General features: G+C 54.7%; 9 protein-coding genes across 9 annotated transcripts; 6 read left to right on the top strand and 3 right to left on the bottom strand.

Annotated features, from left to right (window-relative positions):
- The first annotated feature begins 144 nt into the window (after nt 1-144).
- On the top strand, nt 145-1590 carry N657DRAFT_650166 (uncharacterized protein). Its single transcript, XM_062793884.1, has one exon. It carries the CDS (start codon nt 313-315, stop codon nt 1414-1416), a length of 1104 nt encoding a protein of 367 aa, XP_062643283.1. The 5' UTR covers nt 145-312; the 3' UTR covers nt 1417-1590.
- Nucleotides 1591-3039: 1449 nt separating this feature from the next.
- N657DRAFT_581607 (uncharacterized protein) lies at nt 3040-3333 on the top strand (the record flags this gene model as incomplete). Its single annotated transcript, XM_062789550.1, has 2 exons — nt 3040-3129; nt 3181-3333. The coding sequence occupies 2 exons, from the start codon at nt 3040-3042 to the stop codon at nt 3331-3333; spliced, it is 243 nt and encodes an 80-aa protein (XP_062643282.1).
- Nucleotides 3334-3785: 452 nt separating this feature from the next.
- N657DRAFT_650164 (uncharacterized protein) lies at nt 3786-4527 on the top strand. The gene has a single exon (XM_062793883.1). It carries the CDS (start codon nt 3979-3981, stop codon nt 4459-4461), a length of 483 nt encoding a protein of 160 aa, XP_062643281.1. The 5' UTR covers nt 3786-3978; the 3' UTR covers nt 4462-4527.
- Nucleotides 4528-6367: 1840 nt separating this feature from the next.
- Nucleotides 6368-7903, bottom strand: N657DRAFT_257109 (uncharacterized protein). The gene is made up of 2 exons (XM_062786467.1): nt 6513-7903; nt 6368-6421 (listed from the first exon to the last, which is right to left on the bottom strand). The coding sequence occupies exon 1, from the start codon at nt 7779-7781 to the stop codon at nt 6573-6575; it is 1209 nt and encodes a 402-aa protein (XP_062643280.1). The 5' UTR covers nt 7782-7903; the 3' UTR covers nt 6368-6421; nt 6513-6572.
- Nucleotides 7904-8658: 755 nt separating this feature from the next.
- N657DRAFT_650160 (uncharacterized protein) lies at nt 8659-10052 on the top strand. The gene has a single exon (XM_062793882.1). It carries the CDS (start codon nt 9077-9079, stop codon nt 9656-9658), a length of 582 nt encoding a protein of 193 aa, XP_062643279.1. The 5' UTR covers nt 8659-9076; the 3' UTR covers nt 9659-10052.
- Nucleotides 10053-11246: 1194 nt separating this feature from the next.
- N657DRAFT_674894 (uncharacterized protein) lies at nt 11247-12597 on the top strand (the record flags this gene model as incomplete). Its single annotated transcript, XM_062795785.1, has 3 exons — nt 11247-11533; nt 11621-11759; nt 11806-12597. The coding sequence occupies 3 exons, from the start codon at nt 11247-11249 to the stop codon at nt 12184-12186; spliced, it is 807 nt and encodes a 268-aa protein (XP_062643278.1). The 3' UTR covers nt 12187-12597.
- A 413-nt stretch (nt 12598-13010) lies between these two features.
- Nucleotides 13011-13582, top strand: N657DRAFT_693721 (uncharacterized protein; the record flags this gene model as incomplete). The annotated part of the gene is made up of 2 exons (XM_062797238.1): nt 13011-13496; nt 13555-13582. The coding sequence occupies exons 1-2, from the start codon at nt 13159-13161 to the stop codon at nt 13580-13582; spliced, it is 366 nt and encodes a 121-aa protein (XP_062643277.1). The 5' UTR covers nt 13011-13158.
- Nucleotides 13583-13718: 136 nt separating this feature from the next.
- N657DRAFT_650158 (uncharacterized protein) lies at nt 13719-14848 on the bottom strand. The gene has a single exon (XM_062793881.1). The coding sequence runs from the start codon at nt 14622-14624 to the stop codon at nt 13836-13838; it is 789 nt and encodes a 262-aa protein (XP_062643276.1). The 5' UTR covers nt 14625-14848; the 3' UTR covers nt 13719-13835.
- A 2615-nt stretch (nt 14849-17463) lies between these two features.
- N657DRAFT_684443 (uncharacterized protein) lies at nt 17464-19328 on the bottom strand (the record flags this gene model as incomplete). Its single annotated transcript, XM_062796679.1, has 4 exons — nt 17464-18582; nt 18636-18814; nt 18880-18997; nt 19062-19328. The coding sequence occupies 4 exons, from the start codon at nt 19326-19328 to the stop codon at nt 17464-17466; spliced, it is 1683 nt and encodes a 560-aa protein (XP_062643275.1).
- Between the last annotated feature and the right edge of the window lie 208 nt (nt 19329-19536).

The following is a 19536-nucleotide window of genomic DNA, read 5'->3' as shown; positions in this document are numbered from 1 at the left end:
GGAGGTGTCGCTCTGAGACTGCCGAGAGATGCCCAAAGGTCGCGTGCCCCGGGCAGTCAATAGCCCCTGGTGACGCGGCAGAGGGCATCAGCCGCACCTTGGCAACTTGTCGCATGTGTTATATGAGACCCACAACGCCCTCCCCTACCATGGCTGTCATGACATTCCCTTGTTTGGACCCAAAGGTCCTCTACCTACATTTGTCTCGCATTCGAATTGCTCTTTCCTAGAGCTACCATTCTCACTACCTTCTGCGGCAAGGGTCAGAACTGCACACAGCCAAAGCCGCTACCTTACCTTGATCTTCTTGCCATGGCAGAGCAGACTCAGCAGACCTCAGTTAAGGAGCCCTGGGCCGGGAACTTGCCCTGCTGCCACGGCCCGAAGGACGGCTGCGCGGCACACAATTGGAATCGAGTCCCGATCTTTTGGAACCCGTCTCTTCCTTCATCCGTCAAGCCGGTCACCGACAACTTTTTCAAGTCCTTCTTATCGAAAAAGGACGCCAAGCAAGGGCAGCCCGAGCCCAAGCCGACCTTCGTCTTGTCTCTCCCACAAACCCCTTCAACGCAGGAACCCCTGCCCCTAATCCACGGTTCAGTCCCCTACACACTTTCCTTCTACCACCTCCACGCCATTACGACCTCTCCTTCGCCAGCGACTTTACTCCCCTTCATCACCTGCCACGGCGTCACGAACTCCCACAGCCTAAAATGGCAAATTACCCCCCTCCTAACCCCAACGAGGGACCTCCTCCTCGCCCACACCTACACCCTCCCCATCTCGCTCCCCTTCGGCGCAGCAGCAACCCTCTCGGACACAAGCAACTACTCGTATCAAAAAATTCCGCTCCTCTCGCCGGTACACAACATCTACTCATTCCGCGCCTGCCCGCACATGACCCGACACCTGCGCACGCTCAGACTCAAGGTCGCCAAGGGCGTCGCGTCGATCCGGATCGAGTACGCGCTCAAGAACATCGTGTTGGGGCAGGAGTTCAGGGACGAGTGGCGCAGCGACGAGGGGAGACAGCCGCTGGACATGGCGTGCGGGATGTGCCATACGGATTTGGGCATGGTTTTTGAGGAGGACGTGAAGCAAGGCGAGGTGAGGGTAACGGTTAAGGTGTGGAAGGATTTGGGGGGTTCAGCAGCCGGTGGGGAGAAGTGGGAGGCTGCGAGGGGCGGGGAGGCGGTGAAGAGGGAGAGGGAAGATTTTGGGAGGGTGAGGAGGGCTTATGAGGAGTTGTTGGGTGGGACTGCGGTGGTTGATAGGGAAACCGATGTTGACGAGGTTGCTGGTGGAAATGAACCGGCGGTGGGCAAGAGGTTGGTATTGGAGGAGTCGCAGGAGGTGGTTGATGACGGACAGCATGTGGCAGACGGGATGCAGCCGCCACCTGCTTACACACCGTGATTCCTTGTGTGGAGCAACATAGAGCGTTGTCTGACAAGGCCGAGAGACTCAGGTATTCGAGGCGGAACACTTATCCGAGTCACAGGTCACTTCGATGTACTTCTATAACCAGCGTAAAGTATCTTGCGAGGAAGACTTTAGTTAATGCCGAAAATGCTAGAAGTAACCCCTCTTAGAGAAGGAAAAGCGGGATGGTTTCCTGCGGGATGTTTTCCTGCAGGAGCATCAGGGGAGACTCCTCGGCCGGCGAGATCCGCTGACCACCCACCCACAAGGGCATTGCTATGCCAATTCATCGCATGCACTGGCCGCTATAGGTGTCCAATGGTCTGTTTGGGCTTTGCAGGCAGCCAGAGGAATCGATCTTCTTGGGTACGGTAGCTAGGCATTCTTGGGCATCGAACATCGGAGCGCGAGAGAGCCGCCAAGACTGGGACACATCATTCACCGAGGTTACGTCGGGATGCATCACGGTGCATTGCAGCGACAATCAATGGAGCGAGAATTGGGAGATTCAGATGCAGTCTTGTAGCTTCATAGCTTCATTCTAGAAGAACTCGATTTCACCATCTACAGCCATAGCCGAGCACCGGTCCTTCAGGTTCCTAGGTATGCATGATCTATCTGATACGCTTGGGGAGCTCTTCTGCCCCTCAGGTCGCATGTATGCCATGTAGGCAACTTGCTTGGCGCAGGAGTCCTCCCCGACGGTGCCATCATACCTTACCTTAGCTAAGGAAGGCGTGGATAGAACTACGAAAACGTCTAGAGAGCACCACAACGCGCTGGCGTGGTTGCTTAAGGTACCAGGTACCTTTAGAGGTCAGGTTCATATTTTTGTCTTAGGCTTCGACTCTAGGGATGAGCAACTAGGTGGATCAACAGCGGTACAGGATCAAGCGGGGGCCCGGAGGGGCGACTTTGTGCATATCGACGTTGGTGCTCCAGTAATTAGCGAGCCATATCGACGGAAAAAGCCGGACGGGCGGCTTGCGCGCTTTTGATGCAACTTCCGCCGGGGTCCGGCCTTTCGATCGGTTGCCTAGCGAGACCGGTGAGAAACTCTGCATGCCAAAGATTGCTACGGACGCCGAGCTTTTCCATGACAGCGGGCCGACATTCACCGCAGTGGGACCACTGAAAGATAGAACGTGCGGTACTCTCCTCAACGTGGCTCTTCGAGAGCCACGGAATCCTATACCTTTGATGTTATCCATAGCTTGCCTTATCTCCGTTGTCGGTCGCGGGAGCCTACCCTCCGTTTTGTCGCAGCTCTGTCATTATCCTCTCACCGAGTCACGGTTCGATATCGGATCTCAAACCTCAAGGACCCTCAGGACAAGGGAATAATACCTCAGGCCCTGGTTTTGACGGCTTTGCATCGGCATTCCATTCCGCTGCTCGGGTATCACCATCCGCTAGTACTTGGACTTTGTCTTTACCTCACCGTGATACGCAGCATGCGAAGGGTGAGAAATGGATATAGGGCACTCCAGCATGCCTAGGAGTATAAGGCAGAGTACAGTAGGCAAAAGCCATCAGTGTAAGACGACGAAGACGACAAGACGCTTCCAGTATACCACTACCCTGGTCATTCAACCTCCGATGCGCAGCCCCATCAACATGGTCTTCAACAGCCATGACCTTGGCCCTTCTGCCGCTGAACATTTCACTCTCATCCTAGACGGCAGTGAGGGCACCAGAAGTCTCCCTGTAAGCTCCCGTTACAAGAAAAGCTTGGAAGGTCCACTGACTTCTCACCAGATTCCCGGCGTCCGCTGTGCGACATGCGCTGCGAGGGGAGAAGACGTCTGGGTTACCCCTGGCCTCATCTGCGCAAAATGCCGCACGCCTGCATCGAGCGACTCACTTTCCACAATCTGCTACGATGGAGACGAAAATGGGCACATGCAATGAGTGTCGCTGCTACCCTCGCAATACCGAACTCATAAGCCCTTCCGGCCATGCCCTTTCGAATTTCTACTCGTTGCGGATGCATGCAATCCATTCGCACGCGTACCTCGCGGTTTCTCGTTGCCCGGCCAATGCTAGAGCTTGGCTTCATGTTGTCTCGCAGTTCGTATATGAGTATGATGGGATCAGGGGTAGGGGTGACAGTCTCTTCAATGTGCCACCTATTGAAGAAGGCTTTGCGTTGAGCCACTACCATCTCCAAGGCATGGTATTATGTAATGTATCCCATTCATTAATTAGAATGGCGAGATGTTTTCCCAGAGTGACCACGTAGATTGCCTAAATATTTCGTATCAAGTAGCGGTACTCAGTGTAGTACTGTCACGCGGACGACGTCTGGCGACTAGCCCATTTGCTCAACATTAAGGTACACCCAGGCCCGTACCAACACAGCCCTCGTTGAATCTCTCTGCCCTACGCATTGCCCTGGCTTTCAGTTCCACGCTCGTTGCTAGAAATCGAAGTTTGAAACCCTGAGGCACGGCATACGCACTCACGAAGACATCGTCGTCACTCAATTCGTCGTTTCTGCAGCTCCACGACAAGAAGCTGCACGTGCTTCATAATATCCTCGCGTCAGAAGTATCAATGTACGAAAGTTTTGTTTTACACCACGGCCTGCGCTTGTCGGTCATCTTCCTCGGTGCCATCGCTTGCGGGGGGAAAATGTGTGTAGCCAAAATACGCGCCGGTACGAGCCAAGAAGGTGAACAGATAGTTGGAGTCGCCGTCGTCTTCCGTCCAGCTAGAGATCAGAATTGCACGCCCACGCTTGGTGAAAAGCAGGCCCTGTACATGCTTTGGTACATCGGCGGAAAGATGAAGGAGGATATCATCCTCTGGTATCCGTGTCATGGTTTCACGGTTGTAGGCGAACAGCGTCGGGGCCACCATGCCGTCCATGTCGAAGCGGGTTGGGTAGAGACGGCGATTGAGCGGGTTTATGGCCAGTCCCGAGAAGTCGTTATTGGTCGTGCTGACCGGCAGACGGAGCTGCTCCCGGAGGTTTTCGCCGTTAGAAGAGATGTACCAGTCTGCCCCGTCGGTAGCGAGGCCCTGTGCCTCATTTGAGCAGCCATTATTCTCGAGCCCTAGTAGAACCGGCGATAATACCAGTCATGCGGGCGGGGATTGTCCATTCCAAATGTCTTGGAGGAAATTGGTACCCAAGGGAGGTAGCCGAGGTTACGTTCAACGGTTACCGAGGAGTAGGCCTTGGCGTCGACGCCCAGAACGAAGATGCGGTGTTCATGGGGCGCTGGTGTGATCGCGCTAATTGTTATCCTGGATACCAAGTAACCCCCCTGACGGCGGTCCAGAAGCCGAACTCGCCTCTTTCAAGGGTGAAGTACATCGCCAAAATGGTCCCGGCGGAGGAAGAGACAGAGATGTCGATGTTTCAACACGAAATGAAATAGCCGCTATTCTGGTTCGCTGGGGGAAGGCGATTGGGGGACGACGGTCCCCGTGATCTGGGCGTGCCAGACCATGTCGACCAGTCCAGTGGCGAACAAGTCAATGTCGTGTTGCTACGCGAGACGGCTTCGATGAGTGCTCCGGGCGGAATGACAGCGCCCATGCGATTCGTGGTCCAGCCAGGGCCGCGCGTCCATGTTGCGCCAAACACCTGGCCCTTAATGTCGGCGAAAAATAGATGGGTCTGCCCCCTCGGTGCACGAGACAGCGGAGATAGAGGCGTATGGCGGAAGATCGACCTCGATGGGCAGCTTCTCCCAGTCTGTGTAGCCGTCCGTATGCGGCCCTAGGAAGTAGCAGTGGTAGATCGCGCCGCCGGAGCCGGCGGATAACAGGTTGATTTTGCCATGGGAATACAAGACCGTGGCAATGGGGGAAAATGCAACCGTCACTGGGGACGTAGGCTGAGATGAAGGCGGAGAGGTAATTAGTGGAGCAGGAAGACAAGCGATGCAAGGAAGGCCAGACGCCTTCCAGGAAGTGGAAAGGACATAATGAGATGGCCGGATTTGATATTAGTAGGTATAAGTCGATGTTTTTGTCTTCTCTGGCCAACTTCCTGGTGTTCTATGTATAAACTGACACAAGTTCCCTTCCACTCTTAATACCCAGAACGACAGATATCATACCGCCTTATCTCCTCCAACTCCCTTCGAGTCTCTCATCTCCGACATAGCCTTTCTCGTCGTACATACACCGCGTATCTTTGGTCCTGACACCGCCTTCCTTGTAGCACCGACACCGGGGATCTTTTCAACATAGATACCTATTCGTAATGCGATCATTGTGGATCATATATTATTATTATTCCTACACCGCTGTGCCCTAGGGCGTGCCGGACCCTCAACAACTTACTATACAGGAAAACCGCGCCCTCGTGGGCCGGGTAAAAAACCCATATCGACAATCAAGGAAACGATCAGTGTGCGATCCTGCAAATACAAATGGGAAGGCCTCTTGGCCCTCGAAGGAAAGGGTATCAGACTGCGAGCTCCAGCTCCGGCCTCCTGGCCAGGCCGTACATCGGCAGTTTCCCCGAGTCCATCAGCCAGTCCAGGATCCTCCCCGTTAGCCGTGCAGCTTTGGGACTGATTCCCTGTAGAACAGAATAAAAGTCCCTTCGCGTTCTGACCTCGGCTCTCTCCCATCTTGGAGTCGACGGTGGGGCCAAGCACCACATCACAAGGTGTTCGACAGTCTCTCGCCCCTCTCCACACTCGCATATAGGCGTCAGTACCTCTGGGACTCTCCTTTCGAATAAGAAAGCCCGAAGGCCTATGGCCCCGGTTCGAATCTGGTTCAACAGTGAACTCTTCGCTCTGCTGAGGCCGTCGTGTCTCCTTAGGTTTTGTCTTGGAACAGAGTCTCGTGCTGGTGGTCAAGGTCATCTGCGGGCCTCGTTGCTGGCTCACCCCCTTCGCGGTGAATCATATATACCTTACCTTATGCAGCATACGACAACAGACGTTTACTTTAAGAATTTCGACACCGCATTTGTCTTGATCGCACGGCTTCCGTGAGTAATCCGGCGCCATCGGCAGAGCAGATGTACGACCTGAACCGGGTGGTCAGCAGCAGTGTCGACTCACAGATTCACGTTTTCGAACCCCGGACACTTCATTCTGTCTCTTTACGCTCAGACTGACATTCGCTCTAGCGTTGGACATGGCCATACGGACTCAAAATGGTACGCACGTGGTTCGCGCTCACTTGTGAGGACCATCCATACCAGCGCCAGGAGGTATACTCCCTTTCACGCTGACGTTCGCACCAAGCTCCAACAGCACCCGAGTGCAAGCAGGACTGGCGTGGGCCAGATGCAGCGCTGAGACTGGATGCTGAGGCCGTTTCTGCCTCCCCTCCCTCGACACACTCTTCGTCCGCCCCCTCAGGCCCCTCAGCCCCCCATCTTTCCTCAACTCCTCCCCCTCGGAAGAAGCATCAAGCGTAGCATTCACATCCGCCTTGCCGTCCCTCACCAGTATCTCCACACACTCGGCCCGATCGGCCAACACAGCAACATGCAACGCCGTCTGGCCCCTCATCATGCCGACGACCGCAACCCCCCTCCCAGACACATGTCCTCCCGGCCCCGAAGGCAGCCTCCGATCAACAACCACACCCCTCTCTATCAAATACCGCACCACCTCCTCCGCGCCCACCGCGCACGCCAAGCTGAGCACGCTCTCCCCGAGCCCCGTCACACGATCTACGCGGGTAGCCTCGATGTCGGCACCGCAACCCTCGACCAGGAACCGCACCATTTCCAATTGCGCTCTGGGTCTGGAAGCGGCAGCTGGGGAACGGACAGCTGCCATGAGCGGCGTCATGCCGAGGTGGTTGGGCGCGTTGACAGGGAGGGGCGGGGTGGAGTGTAGCAGGTAGTGGGCGACTTTGTCTGGGTCGAGTTCGGACGCACCGATGCAGAGGTCTGCTTGGAGCGCGAGGGAGGAGGAGTTGGAGGAAGTGGTGGAGGGTGAGGGGCCTGAGGAGAAGAGGCGGGAGAGGGTCGAGAAGAGGGAGGTTGTTCTCTGTATCGGTGGTGATGGTTTTCCTGCTATTGAATGGGAGCGTTTAAGGCCGGGGTGGGACTGCGGGGGTGGTCTGGTATTGTTGGTAATGATGGATCTGGCGAGGGCTGAAATCTTGGTGGCGAGGTGGGTGTCTTCGAGTCTGTCCTCGTCGAGGGCTTCGCCGACGCAGCGACAGGCGGCGCCGTGTACCCGGATGCTGGGTAGCGAGTCGACAGAGTTGAACAGCTCGCGGCATTCGGCTTTGCGGAGTCGTCTTGGACGGGCTGTTGTATGTGGAGTCCATGATATTCTGTTGGAGGGCTTTTCCTGGATGGTCCAGGATGTGATGGTGGGTGAGTCGTCCCAGTGGTGTCGAACCGAGAAGGTCTTGATTTGAGCCATGATTGTGTGCCGACTGAAGTTTGGCAAGCTCCCCTAACGAGTCCGGTTGAAAACCTACGATTGACGGGGTCCCTTGCCTTAAAGGTTGCCTTGGTACCAGAGCCCTGAACATGCTCGCCCTACATCGCCGACGCCAATCACTGCATCTCTCGACTTTTCGATGAGCCACTCACTATGCGCTTGGCATGCACTCGCCATAGGGCTGGGGCTCGTCGCTTCAGAGAATTAGGCGCTAGCTGAGCCCGCTATTGACGACCGAGCCCCGCCCAAAAGCCGCAGCCATGCAATCTTCTGCACGCCTCCGGCTCAGCCCCGGGCCCCGAATTCCGAATCGGGATATCGGTGCGAGAACAGCCCTTCGGATGGCTTTCTTCCTGTCCGTGTCGAACACGACATTTTAAGCCGCATTCTAGACTCCGGGTTCATGTTGAGATAAGGTCAGGGAAGTCCCAACCTGGCACGTCCAGCCCTACGGTTTAGGTTGTGTTCAAGACCTCAACTTCGTAACAGGGAGGCCGTAATTCAGGCCAACACGCCGAGAACTTCTAGGATAATTGCAAATCCGCTCCAGCGTATCCCAAGCCAAAACATCTCCGATAATCGCCCAACCAGACATTAAGTAGCCAGCCTTTACGAAGGAGGTTCTTGAAACTGTTACTGTGCAATTGCTCCAAATGGCTGTGCAGCACGACCAGGAAAGGATAGGGGGCGAAAAGGTTTCGAACAGAATTGAACATAAGCCAGAAGTTAGGGTACGTACATGTAAGTGACAGTGATAATAAAGGAGAATCTTCCCAGAATCGGACAAGAAGAGTTGAGCGGCCTCACCATCTCGGTTGAGGGCATCTGCTCAACTAGCTCCAGGATGTCGGCCCGTGTTACTGTTGGTCGCCGAATCTCGGGGCACACTGAGATATCCCCAGGCACAATTCACTCTCGGCTCTCACTTGATAGCTTCAATCTATGCTCTTTCGCAACGAAAAATTGCGTAGGTACCGGACATTTTTCAAGCTCGCTTACTTAGGTACCTAGGTCACGCTAGGTGAAGCACGTGTGTGAATCCCTGGAACAGGCAGATGCATGGAAAAGAGGGCTGCCTACCTAATCATTACGTGGCAACAGTAAACCGCAATGCAACGGCGCCCAGGCACCGAGATTGACCGACCTGAGTAAAAGTCTGTGTAAAGGCGGGGGGATCTAAACTCAGGGTTTGGCCTTACACGACCGGAGTACTTAAATTGGTGCCAGGACGCAAACCAATCTCACAACTCTGTTGACCCGAGAAATTTAACATAATGTCAACCACTGCTCTCAATGTCTCTACCTTCTCGCCGGCCCTCTCTCCGTACAACATACTGCCGGATGAGTACCTCACCGCGCACCCGACCCTCAAAGGGCTCATCGTGAGCGGCGTCGTCCTCCACGCCAACCGCGTCCTCCTCATTCAGCGCGCACCTCATGACGGCTTCCCCCTGAAATGGGAATGCCCCGGTGGCGGCGTGGATCAGACCGACGCAACCATCTTGTATGCCCTCTGCCGCGAGGTGCACGAGGAAACGGGGCTAGAAGTGAGGCACATCACAAATTTCGTCGATGTCCGCGACTTTGAGGGGGTTGGGAACACACTGTGGAGAACGGTTACATTTCTGGTGGTTTTGGACTTGGGAGAGGTGCCGGTTGTGCGGCTGAACCCGGATGAGCACGTTGATGCAGTGTGGGCTGCGGAGGAGGAGGTATTGCTAGGGAGGGCGCAAGGGAGGGAGCTTGATTTTGCGTATGATGGGCAGAGACAAACCGTTTTAGGTCTTTTGAGGAGGTCGGGTGATCATGAGCTTGTAGAGCTGACGAAAGCAGGAAGTTTGCAGAAAAATGCATGAGTAGGAGCCACGGTTATTGAAGAGCAAGCCAATGAAGATTCTGATTCTTGGTTCGCCATATGGCATGCAGCACATGCAGTGTTGCGATGCAAGCCTAGGTATTTACCAAACTCTGGTAGATAGTCTTCAAGATTCAGCCTGATATAGCATGAGTTGAAATCTGCATGCCTGCCGAGCGAGTTCATGCTTGATTGCTATAAGCAAATGGCTCTGGTGATAACGCAGTGACTCTTTGTTGATCTAGACAAGATGTTTGAGGGAACAATGCCGCTTGAGCGTTTGCTATGGTGACACTTAGATTATACCCCGGAGACTGGAGTTGGACGACAATTTTGGGTATGGACGGGTATGGAGTTAGAAGTTGCTGTTTAGTTCGGCATCCTGCTAATGTCCCCTGGAAGACCAACTGAAATTCGCCAGATTTCTTCGAGTCCGTGACCTGATAAAATTTTTGTTCATGTGGTAGGGCCTGTATGGTGTGCCACATTCTGGCTTTCATTGGTGACGCCGAGCGGGGTGCACAAGGCTCTCCCCGTGGCAGAGTGTACGCCTGGCTTCATCTTAACCCAACTCGGCCCTCAGGATGGGACGGGACAAAGCATTTACATCCTATTCATTTCTCGAAACCGTCAACATGTCAAGATGGCACTACTAGACTGCCCTTCCCCGGACGCCCGGGTAGATGGCACCAGCGGCCTCCCTGCCGAGCCTACGACAGCACACCCGATATCGACGAGATACTCCGCCAGCACTCCCACGCAAGCCCCCTATCCCCGAACCCCGCCGGATGAGCCACGAGCGAGGCCAAATAAATCTTTGGTGGCACTCGCACAGTCCCCTATCGCAGCCTCTTCCCTACCTCCGACCTCAACTCCAGTTCAGCCAACAACCACCCCTCACATCCACCCTCCCGAGCCTCAACAGCTCCGCCCAACCGGCCTCAGCCCGCACAACCTCCTTGATCTACCCATACAAACTCGCACCCACCCAGTTCCGTCTTGCCTGCGTCTCCCGTTGCCCACCATCGGCTGGCATCACCCACGGTTGTGATCCGAACGACGCACCAATCCACCTCACCCTTGAAACCTGCGAGCTCTCCAATTGTCCATCCTACGAAATCTTGTCAAATTGCTGGGCAGGCTAAGGCGGGAATGGATCCCGCAGGCATCTGGTGCATGTCGACGAGCACTGGGACATGATGCTCCATACGCGGAACTGCAGGGATATGCTGCGATTTGTGAGGAGCGGGGCCAGGGCGGGATGGGGGAGGCTTGTGCTGGATGATGCTGTTTGTATCGACAGGATTGATCTGTGTTGTTCTTTTCCTCTTGATCTCTTTTCACCTTTGTTTTTATGTATTTTTCTAACGTTATGTGTCCTCTGGTTTGGGTCACGCTAACGGGCCACGTCAACAGTAATGAGGAGAAAGCGGAGCATGTCGCGCAGATGCATAACGTCTACGCCGGCTGCATGCAGACCACCTCTGGCCTGATGTTGCGCCAGTGCTGCCGCCAGGAAGGTGCCCCCGCCGTGCGAGGCTGCAGGAGTTCGATAAGGAGCAGATACCTTCGATTGGCCGGTCAACACCATGTACGAACTGCTGAAACTGAGGTACTCCAGTCGACTGTGGGTGGTGCAGGAGCTGGTTCTCTTCCTGAGAGTGGTCATGCGCATTGCGGACATTGACTTCCAGTCTGACGGCGAGACGAGTGGCAGCCTGTGGGCGCCAAAGTTCGCTAATAGCAACTTTCTGTTCGACGACGCGATGAGAGGCACGAAGACAAAGCTTGCCGACGCTCAAGATCACGCCAATGTTCGAGAATCTGACGAAACTCAAAACTATGACGCCCACCTGGTCGCCGAGCTTACATGCGTGTAAGGACGCCATCGACGCCAATGCCGGTTGAGGACAATGCTCGGGACCGTGTTTCTTGGGTTAGGTACACCGCTAAAGGGACCCAGCTGGGCATGTCAGTCGCCGGTGCCGATGGACCTCACATTCTCTACCGCTTGCGCCGACCCAAGCGACCGCCTCTTCGGCATCATGAGCATTGCCGCGAACGAGCAGATGGCGCCGGACCACACAGTCTCTGTTCAGCATGTGTGTCTTGTCCTTTTTCCCACATCTCGATCAATCCTGAGCACAGGGATCTCCTTGCGCACGGCTCTGGAGATTCTGGACCGTCCTCAATCCCCTCCTGGGTCCCGGATTGGAATACATGGGGGAAATGGCGGCCCGTTCTCACGGCCGACGTCAGCCCGCCAACGAGGAAATCAGTGGAGATAATCGAAAAAACCATCTCTCTCATCCCAGGATGGGAAAATGGTATGGAAGATGGCTCGAAGAAGAACTGGCCGCGCCGGTGCTTCCGAAGAACGGCATTGGTGAACCCTCTGTTCCGGAGTATGACGACTTCAGCGTCGATGCCGGAACAGGCGCCCTCGGGGCCCAAGATGGCTCATATCTCACGCTGGACTCCACGCCAAAGCTTATAGAGAAACGTGTTGCGGATTTCTGGATGGGCTAAAATGGCCATTTCTTTTTCGCGAAATTGCGACGCGGCATTCCAGCTTGATTAATTTCAGGGGAGGGCGGGATGCACAACACTGAACTCATGGAACCGATCCGTGATGTTCGAAGTTCGGCGCGTAACAGTGTCGAACAGGACGTTGTCCTGGGACTGGTCAATATATCACAAGAACTATCGTCCCGGTCCGAGCCTGCAGCCGTCTTTCCTCTGTTCTGTGATGATACGGTAACGGGTGATGTCGAGTTTTGCTAAGTGCCTTTCGAACTCTCAGCGCATAGTAAATATCAGCCTTTTGGCTTCCCCTGAAGATCGGTTAAGATGCTGTCAGTGTGGTCGGGTTAAGAAGGAGAACTAGTCCTAAACTAGACAGTTAGGACTAGAATGTTGGTGGCGTAGCGAATGACAAGCAGCCTTAGCAGCAATTTGAGCTTCGCACAAGTGCCGCAGGTATGCATTTCACAGCATATTTGCGAGGTGCTTGGCCGGTCTGTAACGCTGCCCTGATGGATGACCGGCGGTGCTTCACAAAGGCTACTCGTCGGGTTTTCGAAATCGCCAATCCAAAGCCCCTTGCGAGTCGGGCCATGAACCATGGTACCGTAACCAGTCATGGGTATTAATCCACTTCCCGCTCTGACGGCTCCTAGCCGAATTGCATGGTTCTGACTTTCGAGGCGCGTTCAATCTGTCGTGGGTCCGAAATCACCAATCCTCTAAGCCGGCATGGCATAGATGCCCCGAGCTCCGGAGACTACAATACAGGCTGGCCCTTGCAGACCTTTGATTCCCAAACCAGGCGACGCGCATTAATAGCAGTGGAAGGTGACCAGGTGAGATGCTTAAGTATATAATGGCACTAAGGACACCCTCAACTCAATCTCCATCTCTTCATCCCGTCATCACGTATCTTCATACTCAAGCCTCAGCCTACGGTGCCGCTTTACCCATCCGAGGTCTCTTCCAAGCGCAATGCAGCTCTCGTCCATCCTCGTCTCTCCCTTCCTCCTAGCGGGGCTTTCCGCCGTGTGCCACAGGAGTGGCGAGTACTGGCCCGCGAACACGGAAGACCTGAAGAGACAAATCCATGACTGGCTTCGCGACACAGGCGGACTCAAGGGCAGCTATTACGCTGGGGAGCTGAAGAGCGTGTGCATCGCGATAAGCTCCAGCGCTCACGCGGACCTCGAGATCCAGCGACTCGGATCGCGGGGCGTTCTCACCAAAGATGAGTGCTCTGAGTACTTGCGGCGTGAGATAGATGCCTGCCCGCAGGGCGGTCGCCGAACTTATGATAACTGGGTGTTCAGGTGTGTCAAATGATCTATGCCAAGCCCTTGGAAGACGTTGGTTACTGACATGCATTAGCGCTGACCCCAACGCTGGACCTTGCTGAGACTCGCGTCTCTCGTTGTGAGCTTGCACGCGGTGGAATATTCTACTTTACCTTAAGAATCTGCTCATGCTGCATGGAACTGCTGGATGATATCAAGCTCGGGCGCTAGGTTGGTTTTGGGGCAAAGGTCATAGTATGAATACCAAGTAACTTACTCTTCTCGAAAAATAAGACTTTCCCTTTTCTACCAAATTTCACGCACGATCTCTCCTCCATCTAAAGGAAAATGGTACCATCCCAAATCAAGGCAACGTTACAGCTCCGCATACAAATCAACAAGTATATCGATCCTTACCCGCTTTCTTAGGTCCGACAAATTCTCCTCCACGACGTCGGGGTCGTCGGCTGACTCCCTAGAGAACCTGTCTTGCCGCAGTGTTGCCTTCATTCTCAGCCTAGCGCGTTCCTCGCCGGTGGCGGATGCGAGGGCGGCCGCTAACTCATTCTTGCACTGCTTCTCACATTCCGCATCTTGAATCACCTTCCACGGATGAAGCTTTTCCCGCTCTCGTTCCAGCAACAAGACCTGGTCCGCATATACAACCTTGCAAAAATATCCATCCTTCTCCTTTGCCTTCACATCGTCCACCACACTCTCCAAACTCTCCTCATCCACGTGCACAAACCAGTTATACCTTGGACAATCAGGATGCCACAAGGGTGAATACGCACTGCCCTGAATCTCCTGGCTTCCCGGGCCCCGTTCCACCCAGTCCTTGAACCGGTGACTGGTCTCCAGAATGTCGGCGTCGTCCAGGGCCGCAGCGTCCTCGATAATTGTCCAGCGCAGGCAGTCACGGGCGCTCTCCACCTCCCACTTCTCACAGTACTCGCGGGCGTGGCCCTTGACGAGGGCGACGAACTTGTCCCACTTGTACTGGGAGCGGTAGGTACAGCGAAAGATGACGAAGCCGCATTGACACAGCCTGTAGTGTTTGAGGGCTTCTTCAATGGTGCGATCGGTGCGGGGGTGGAGAGCATGAAAGTCTTCTACCTCCTTTTGGACGTGTGTTGAGAAGGGACGGAAATTTGGTTGAGCCATTGTCGTGAAGGTGATGGGTTGGAGTGGAACGCGCCGGCGTGGGAAAGAGGTGTAGGCGCGCCATGCCGGAGGAAGACAGGCACGAACTAGACGCGGACTCGGCGCCCGATAACTAAGGAACATCTTGGGTGACTTTCATGTTCAGTATCAGGTTTAGGTTTAGTCGGTTCAGGCGCTGCGAGTTCCGTGCCAGGCTGGCGATTCGAGCGGTGGAAATCTCAGGGCATTTTGGAGGCTGATAAAGTGCGAGCCGACGTGTCGCGACCGCGGCAGAACCCCTGTTCTCCTGGGCGCCAAGCTACGCGCTCTCAGCGACCTCGAATGGATCGTAGATTACACTACGGAGGTCCACGTCAAAAGTTCTGTCCAGGCGCTAACGACGTCACCCTCGGTTGATTGATTTAGTCCTTCTTCCGGCCCTCCTTATATTCATCCCCACCTTCTGAATAATTCGCTCAATGTGCAATGGAATCCACTCAATCCACGCCTGGATTTGCTCCTCCGGCAAGCTCTTCCAACACTCCTTCCTGTCGGAACGAAGCCGCCTTGATGGCTGCATTCAACGGACCTCGGTGGTTGATTGGTGCCAGCACTGCAACCCCTCTTCCTTACATACTTAGTCCTCTCCCATGCCCATCAACAGCATGGTCAATCAATCACTTTTACCACCTTAAAAAAATCAATCCACTGCTTTGACTGGGAATAGTTTTCCCAGCGCATATCTCAGCGGTCGTCGCTCTGCAGGTTCCAACCCTTCCATACCCTGATTGCCTCCTGACGGCTTTTCGGTGCTCCTTTCTTTGTTATATACCTCTTCATCCATAGCCAACACAAGGCTCAATTGGATTAAGACCCGATGATTTTCTTGGCCAAAGTAATCGTATAACTTAATGAAGATCATAGACTCTACCTTAGACATAGTAAGCATGGCGATGGGCCCTTGTCTTCTTGAACTCTCATACCAGAGCGATCCCTTTGACACTCTTTCGCAAAAGAAAGAGCTTAGGAAGAAGGATCTTCGTCTGGCAATGATACCAATCAACCTCTCCTGTTCCTCCACCTCCTAGCTTTCTATTCTTCTGTAGAGGGTGGATTCAAGACTTCAGACTGGTATAGGGGAGACAGAGGTTTTTAGTCCAGCCTTGCAGGCATGGTTCTCCTCTGTAATTAGTGGTAGAGGGTCCGGCGAGCCCTAGGGCACAGCGGTGTAGGAGTAATAATAATAGCTTTCTATTCTTCGTATCCATTTCCACTTGTGATTTCTGACCAGAATGAGTGACCAAATATAACCTCATGATGTTCCGGCTGAGCGCCGTAGGGTCGCATTAGCGCATTGGCGTAGTTACTGCTTCGCTGGGCCCTGGTTCTTCCGTTTCTGAAGCCTCTGGAAGTACCGTGATAGATGGCAGAGTCGCCCACGCCTGCGCTAGATTCGCGGCCCGCGCTGGCGTTCGCTTACGGAACGTTTGGCGAGCCATCTTATATTGTGCGTATGTTTGCATGTAGGATTGAAAGCTGCACGCAATGCATACGGTATTCAGACAGCATCGACGATATGGAGCACCAAGACGGTGGCTCAACTGATCAATAAGAGGGCCAGGAATCCCTCGATCACCGGTGCATGTGGATATTCGCCAATATAGCGGGTGGTAGTGGGGCAGGGGTCAGGGTTGCAATCAGTCAGCGGCTGGTTGCGAGCCATGCCTCGACCTCATCGTACAGCCCGACGACGTTGTGTTTCTGTGGGCCTTTAAGGACCATACCACATTTTGGAGACGGGTTATGCCTCGACTTTGTATATTACGACCGGACACGACCATTGCCCCGTGCGCTTTTCAGCTCGTGGCAGAACGCGAGTCGATCGTCTTCCGCTTTACCTCTTTGAGCAAAGCCGACTCCTCGATCTCGGCCTATATCATCCAACTCCTGGCTCCAAGCGCTTGGAAAGGTACTACTCGAGCGGTATAGTTGAAGGGAGAATGGCCGGGATTTTTGGTGGCATCCACTCACCTTTGGCTACAGTTCTTGAGAAGATTCAGGATTGGCTCGACGAACAGCTTGACCAGGTGGGGGAACTACTGTTTCTGCCAAAAGGCAACTCGGAGACACATGAGGCATCGAGAGGCTGCGGATGTGTACCGTGCAGCCATAAGCAAACGAGTTCATTGCTGGGCGGCTTACAAAGAGTACCTTGCGAGACACCGCCCGGTTAAAGCCAAGCTTCAAAATGACTCCGTCCGTTTGACCGTTCCCGACAGGATTGTATTGGTGGTAAAAGCAAGCGGGTTCTAGCGTTATTCGGGTGAAAGGTACTCGAAGTCTGAGGGGGATATGTGGGAGGAGGAATTGCATGTGAACCGAGTCGAGACCCGTTACATTTGGTGGGAAGACTCGCACAATGGCTCTCACGACTCTCTGCCCGTTGGCTTTCGTAAAGTTCGGTTAAGAGAAGGCATGGTGGTGGGTGTTCTCGAAAACTCGGGAGGTGAGGGAATAGTGCCCACTATCCGGATGGTTGCTCGGAGAACGGTGCAGTCCGTGGACGAGCTGCTTTCAGGAAACCGAAAGCCGACCGAAGTGGGACAGGCTCGTCCGCATACCGACAAGCACCTATGCTGAGAGGCTCATGGATGAGTGCGGCTGTGATGGCTCGGCTTATGATGTCTGAGGCTTCGTGTTTTCACAAGTACAGCGGCATATCAGGATAGCAACAGAACTGCTTACGGTCCAGTCCGCTGGCGTACGCAAGCAGAGAACATTCAGTCATTAGCTTCAACTTGTATCCATGAAACTCTAATCTATGTACATGTAGTTATGCGAGCTTAAGATATAAACCAGACTACAGGATCTCGCTTATCTTCTTCTCAACCCTTGGTTCTGACCCGTTTTCACTGCTGCAATAACTCCTTGTCTTCTTGTACCCCTCCTCCAGCTTGTGGCTCTCCCCCTCCAGCCCGGGCCCATCGTCGCGCTCCGGCCGCTGCTCTTCAATCTCGATGTGGTCGTCCTCCAACGTCTCGTCGGACAACATCTTGGGGTTAAACGCAAACGCGCCCTTGGGCACGAATGTCGACGCAAGCACGAGCACCGAGATGACGGTCATCTGCACGCCCGCCGTGAAAACCAATCCGCTGCGCACTTCGCCGCCGTCGTCGATACCGCCCGTCGCGTTGTAAATGCCGTCCAGGTAGCGGCCGAGGAGCGTGCCAGCAACAGCGTACGTGACGATGTAAAAAGAGTAGAGAAACGCCATGACGGCGCCGAGGGCTGACACGTTCTTGTTCTGCGATTCGAGGCGGGCCAGCGACGCCTGGATGTAGGCAGCCAGCGACACGTCGCCCGAAGCCCACCCGTACGAGATGGGCGCAAACGTCGCAGCAACGATCCACGCCTGGCCGACCTGCTCTGCCGGGGGGTGCCAGTAGGGAATGTACCACACAATCAGCAGCATCAGCGCGTCCAGGCGCAGCCATGGCATGGGCGTCTGGACAGCGTTGGTGAAGAGCAGCACGGAAAAGGCGCCGAGCAGTTCGCCCAGGTTGGAGCCGCCGACCATGATCTGCGCCCAAGCCGAGTTGCCTAAATAGCGGCGGGCCACCTGGGGCGCGATGCCGTTTTCGAGGTAGCGGTGGGCGTACAGCGCGACCGAGTAGCCCGGCACCAGCCAGATGAACTTGCGAGAGGTGAAGAGGATCTTGGCGCCGACCCAGACAGACTCGCCAAAGAGGTACAGGCCGCTGAAGGCGGCTTTGAAGTAGGATGTTTTGTCACCACGGGCTCGGATGCCTGGCTGGGCACGTCGAAAGCCAAGCTCGCCAACGAAGAACCAGGCGATGGCGCTGATTGTAAAGCATACAGGCGTAATGATGAAGGCCATGTTGTTCCCCAGCTGGGGGATTATAGCCAATCCCGTCGTGAAGGCGCCTGCGGTGCCGGAAATTTCGTAGAAGATATGGACCTGGTCACCGTCAGCATGGAAACATGACGAGGACCACGGCCGTGATGTCATACCAAAGAATCCATTTTTTTTAACTTCTGGATGTTGCCCCCAACAATATCCCGCGGAATGACTCGACGGATGAGCTCGACCATGCCGTAGACGATGCCGCACACGCAGTACACAGGGATCATGACGTCGGTATTGTACGTGCCGTAGTAAGGCCACTCATGGTCCGGGTGATTGGTCCGGACTTAGTGTTGTTAGTGACGGCGTCGAGAAGCGACCTTCGCGCAGATAGACAGCCATGAGACATACATTCCGCAGGCATAAACGTGCCGCCCGTGGCGGCGTCAATGATGAGCAGGAGAGCCGAGCACATCCCAAATATTAGGATGGCGACGGAAAGGACATTCTTGGTCGGGTATCTTTTCACCTACACCACGCCTTGTCAGAGGCCGTGTCCAGAGAGTTTGAGCAATTCTCCAAGAGAAGCATACCAGTGGGCCAATGAGAATAGATCCGATACATTGACAGGCCTGATTGAGACCGGTAAGCAGGCCGACTCTCTCGAAGGTCCGACTGGGCGTATCGTCCCTGATCGCTTCATAGTCGTATCTGTTGCTGGCGAGGGCGATGATGGACCCGTTGAAGGCTTCGAGGCCAAACTTGTAAACCATGATGCCTATGATGTAGATCGCAATGTTGCGGCGCTCCTGGGGCGTGAAAGCCCGCAGGCTCTGTCCCAGCTCGGCAAAGTGTCCCATGATGACGCTGTGACGGCGTCCAGACCGTGAAGGGAGGTCGTCGACGGGGAACAGACGACAGTTCCGGGGTTCTGGTATAGGGGTGGGGTGCCGCGTGCGATATACATATCTGGCGTCGTTGCACGTGTGGTCTCATGGTTCCGATCTCGTCGTCCAGGGTGCGAAGCGGGACCCCTACGCGATCGGGCTCGGTAAAGGGTGGCACACG

Source organism: Parathielavia appendiculata (genome assembly GCF_033297405.1).
Source record: "Parathielavia appendiculata strain CBS 731.68 unplaced genomic scaffold N657scaffold_26, whole genome shotgun sequence".
In the NCBI taxonomy this organism is placed as follows: Eukaryota; Fungi; Ascomycota; class Sordariomycetes; order Sordariales; family Chaetomiaceae; genus Parathielavia; species Parathielavia appendiculata.
This window is presented reverse-complemented; position numbering and strand designations above follow the sequence as displayed.

Coding starts and splice junctions, on each gene's coding strand:
- N657DRAFT_650166 (XM_062793884.1), top strand. CDS start 313: ATGGCAGAGCAGACTCAGCAGACCTCAGTTAAGGAGCCCTGGGCCGGG.
- N657DRAFT_650164 (XM_062793883.1), top strand. CDS start 3,979: ATGTACGAAAGTTTTGTTTTACACCACGGCCTGCGCTTGTCGGTCATC.
- N657DRAFT_257109 (XM_062786467.1), bottom strand. CDS start 7,781: ATGGCTCAAATCAAGACCTTCTCGGTTCGACACCACTGGGACGACTCA.
- N657DRAFT_650160 (XM_062793882.1), top strand. CDS start 9,077: ATGTCAACCACTGCTCTCAATGTCTCTACCTTCTCGCCGGCCCTCTCT.
- N657DRAFT_650158 (XM_062793881.1), bottom strand. CDS start 14,624: ATGGCTCAACCAAATTTCCGTCCCTTCTCAACACACGTCCAAAAGGAG.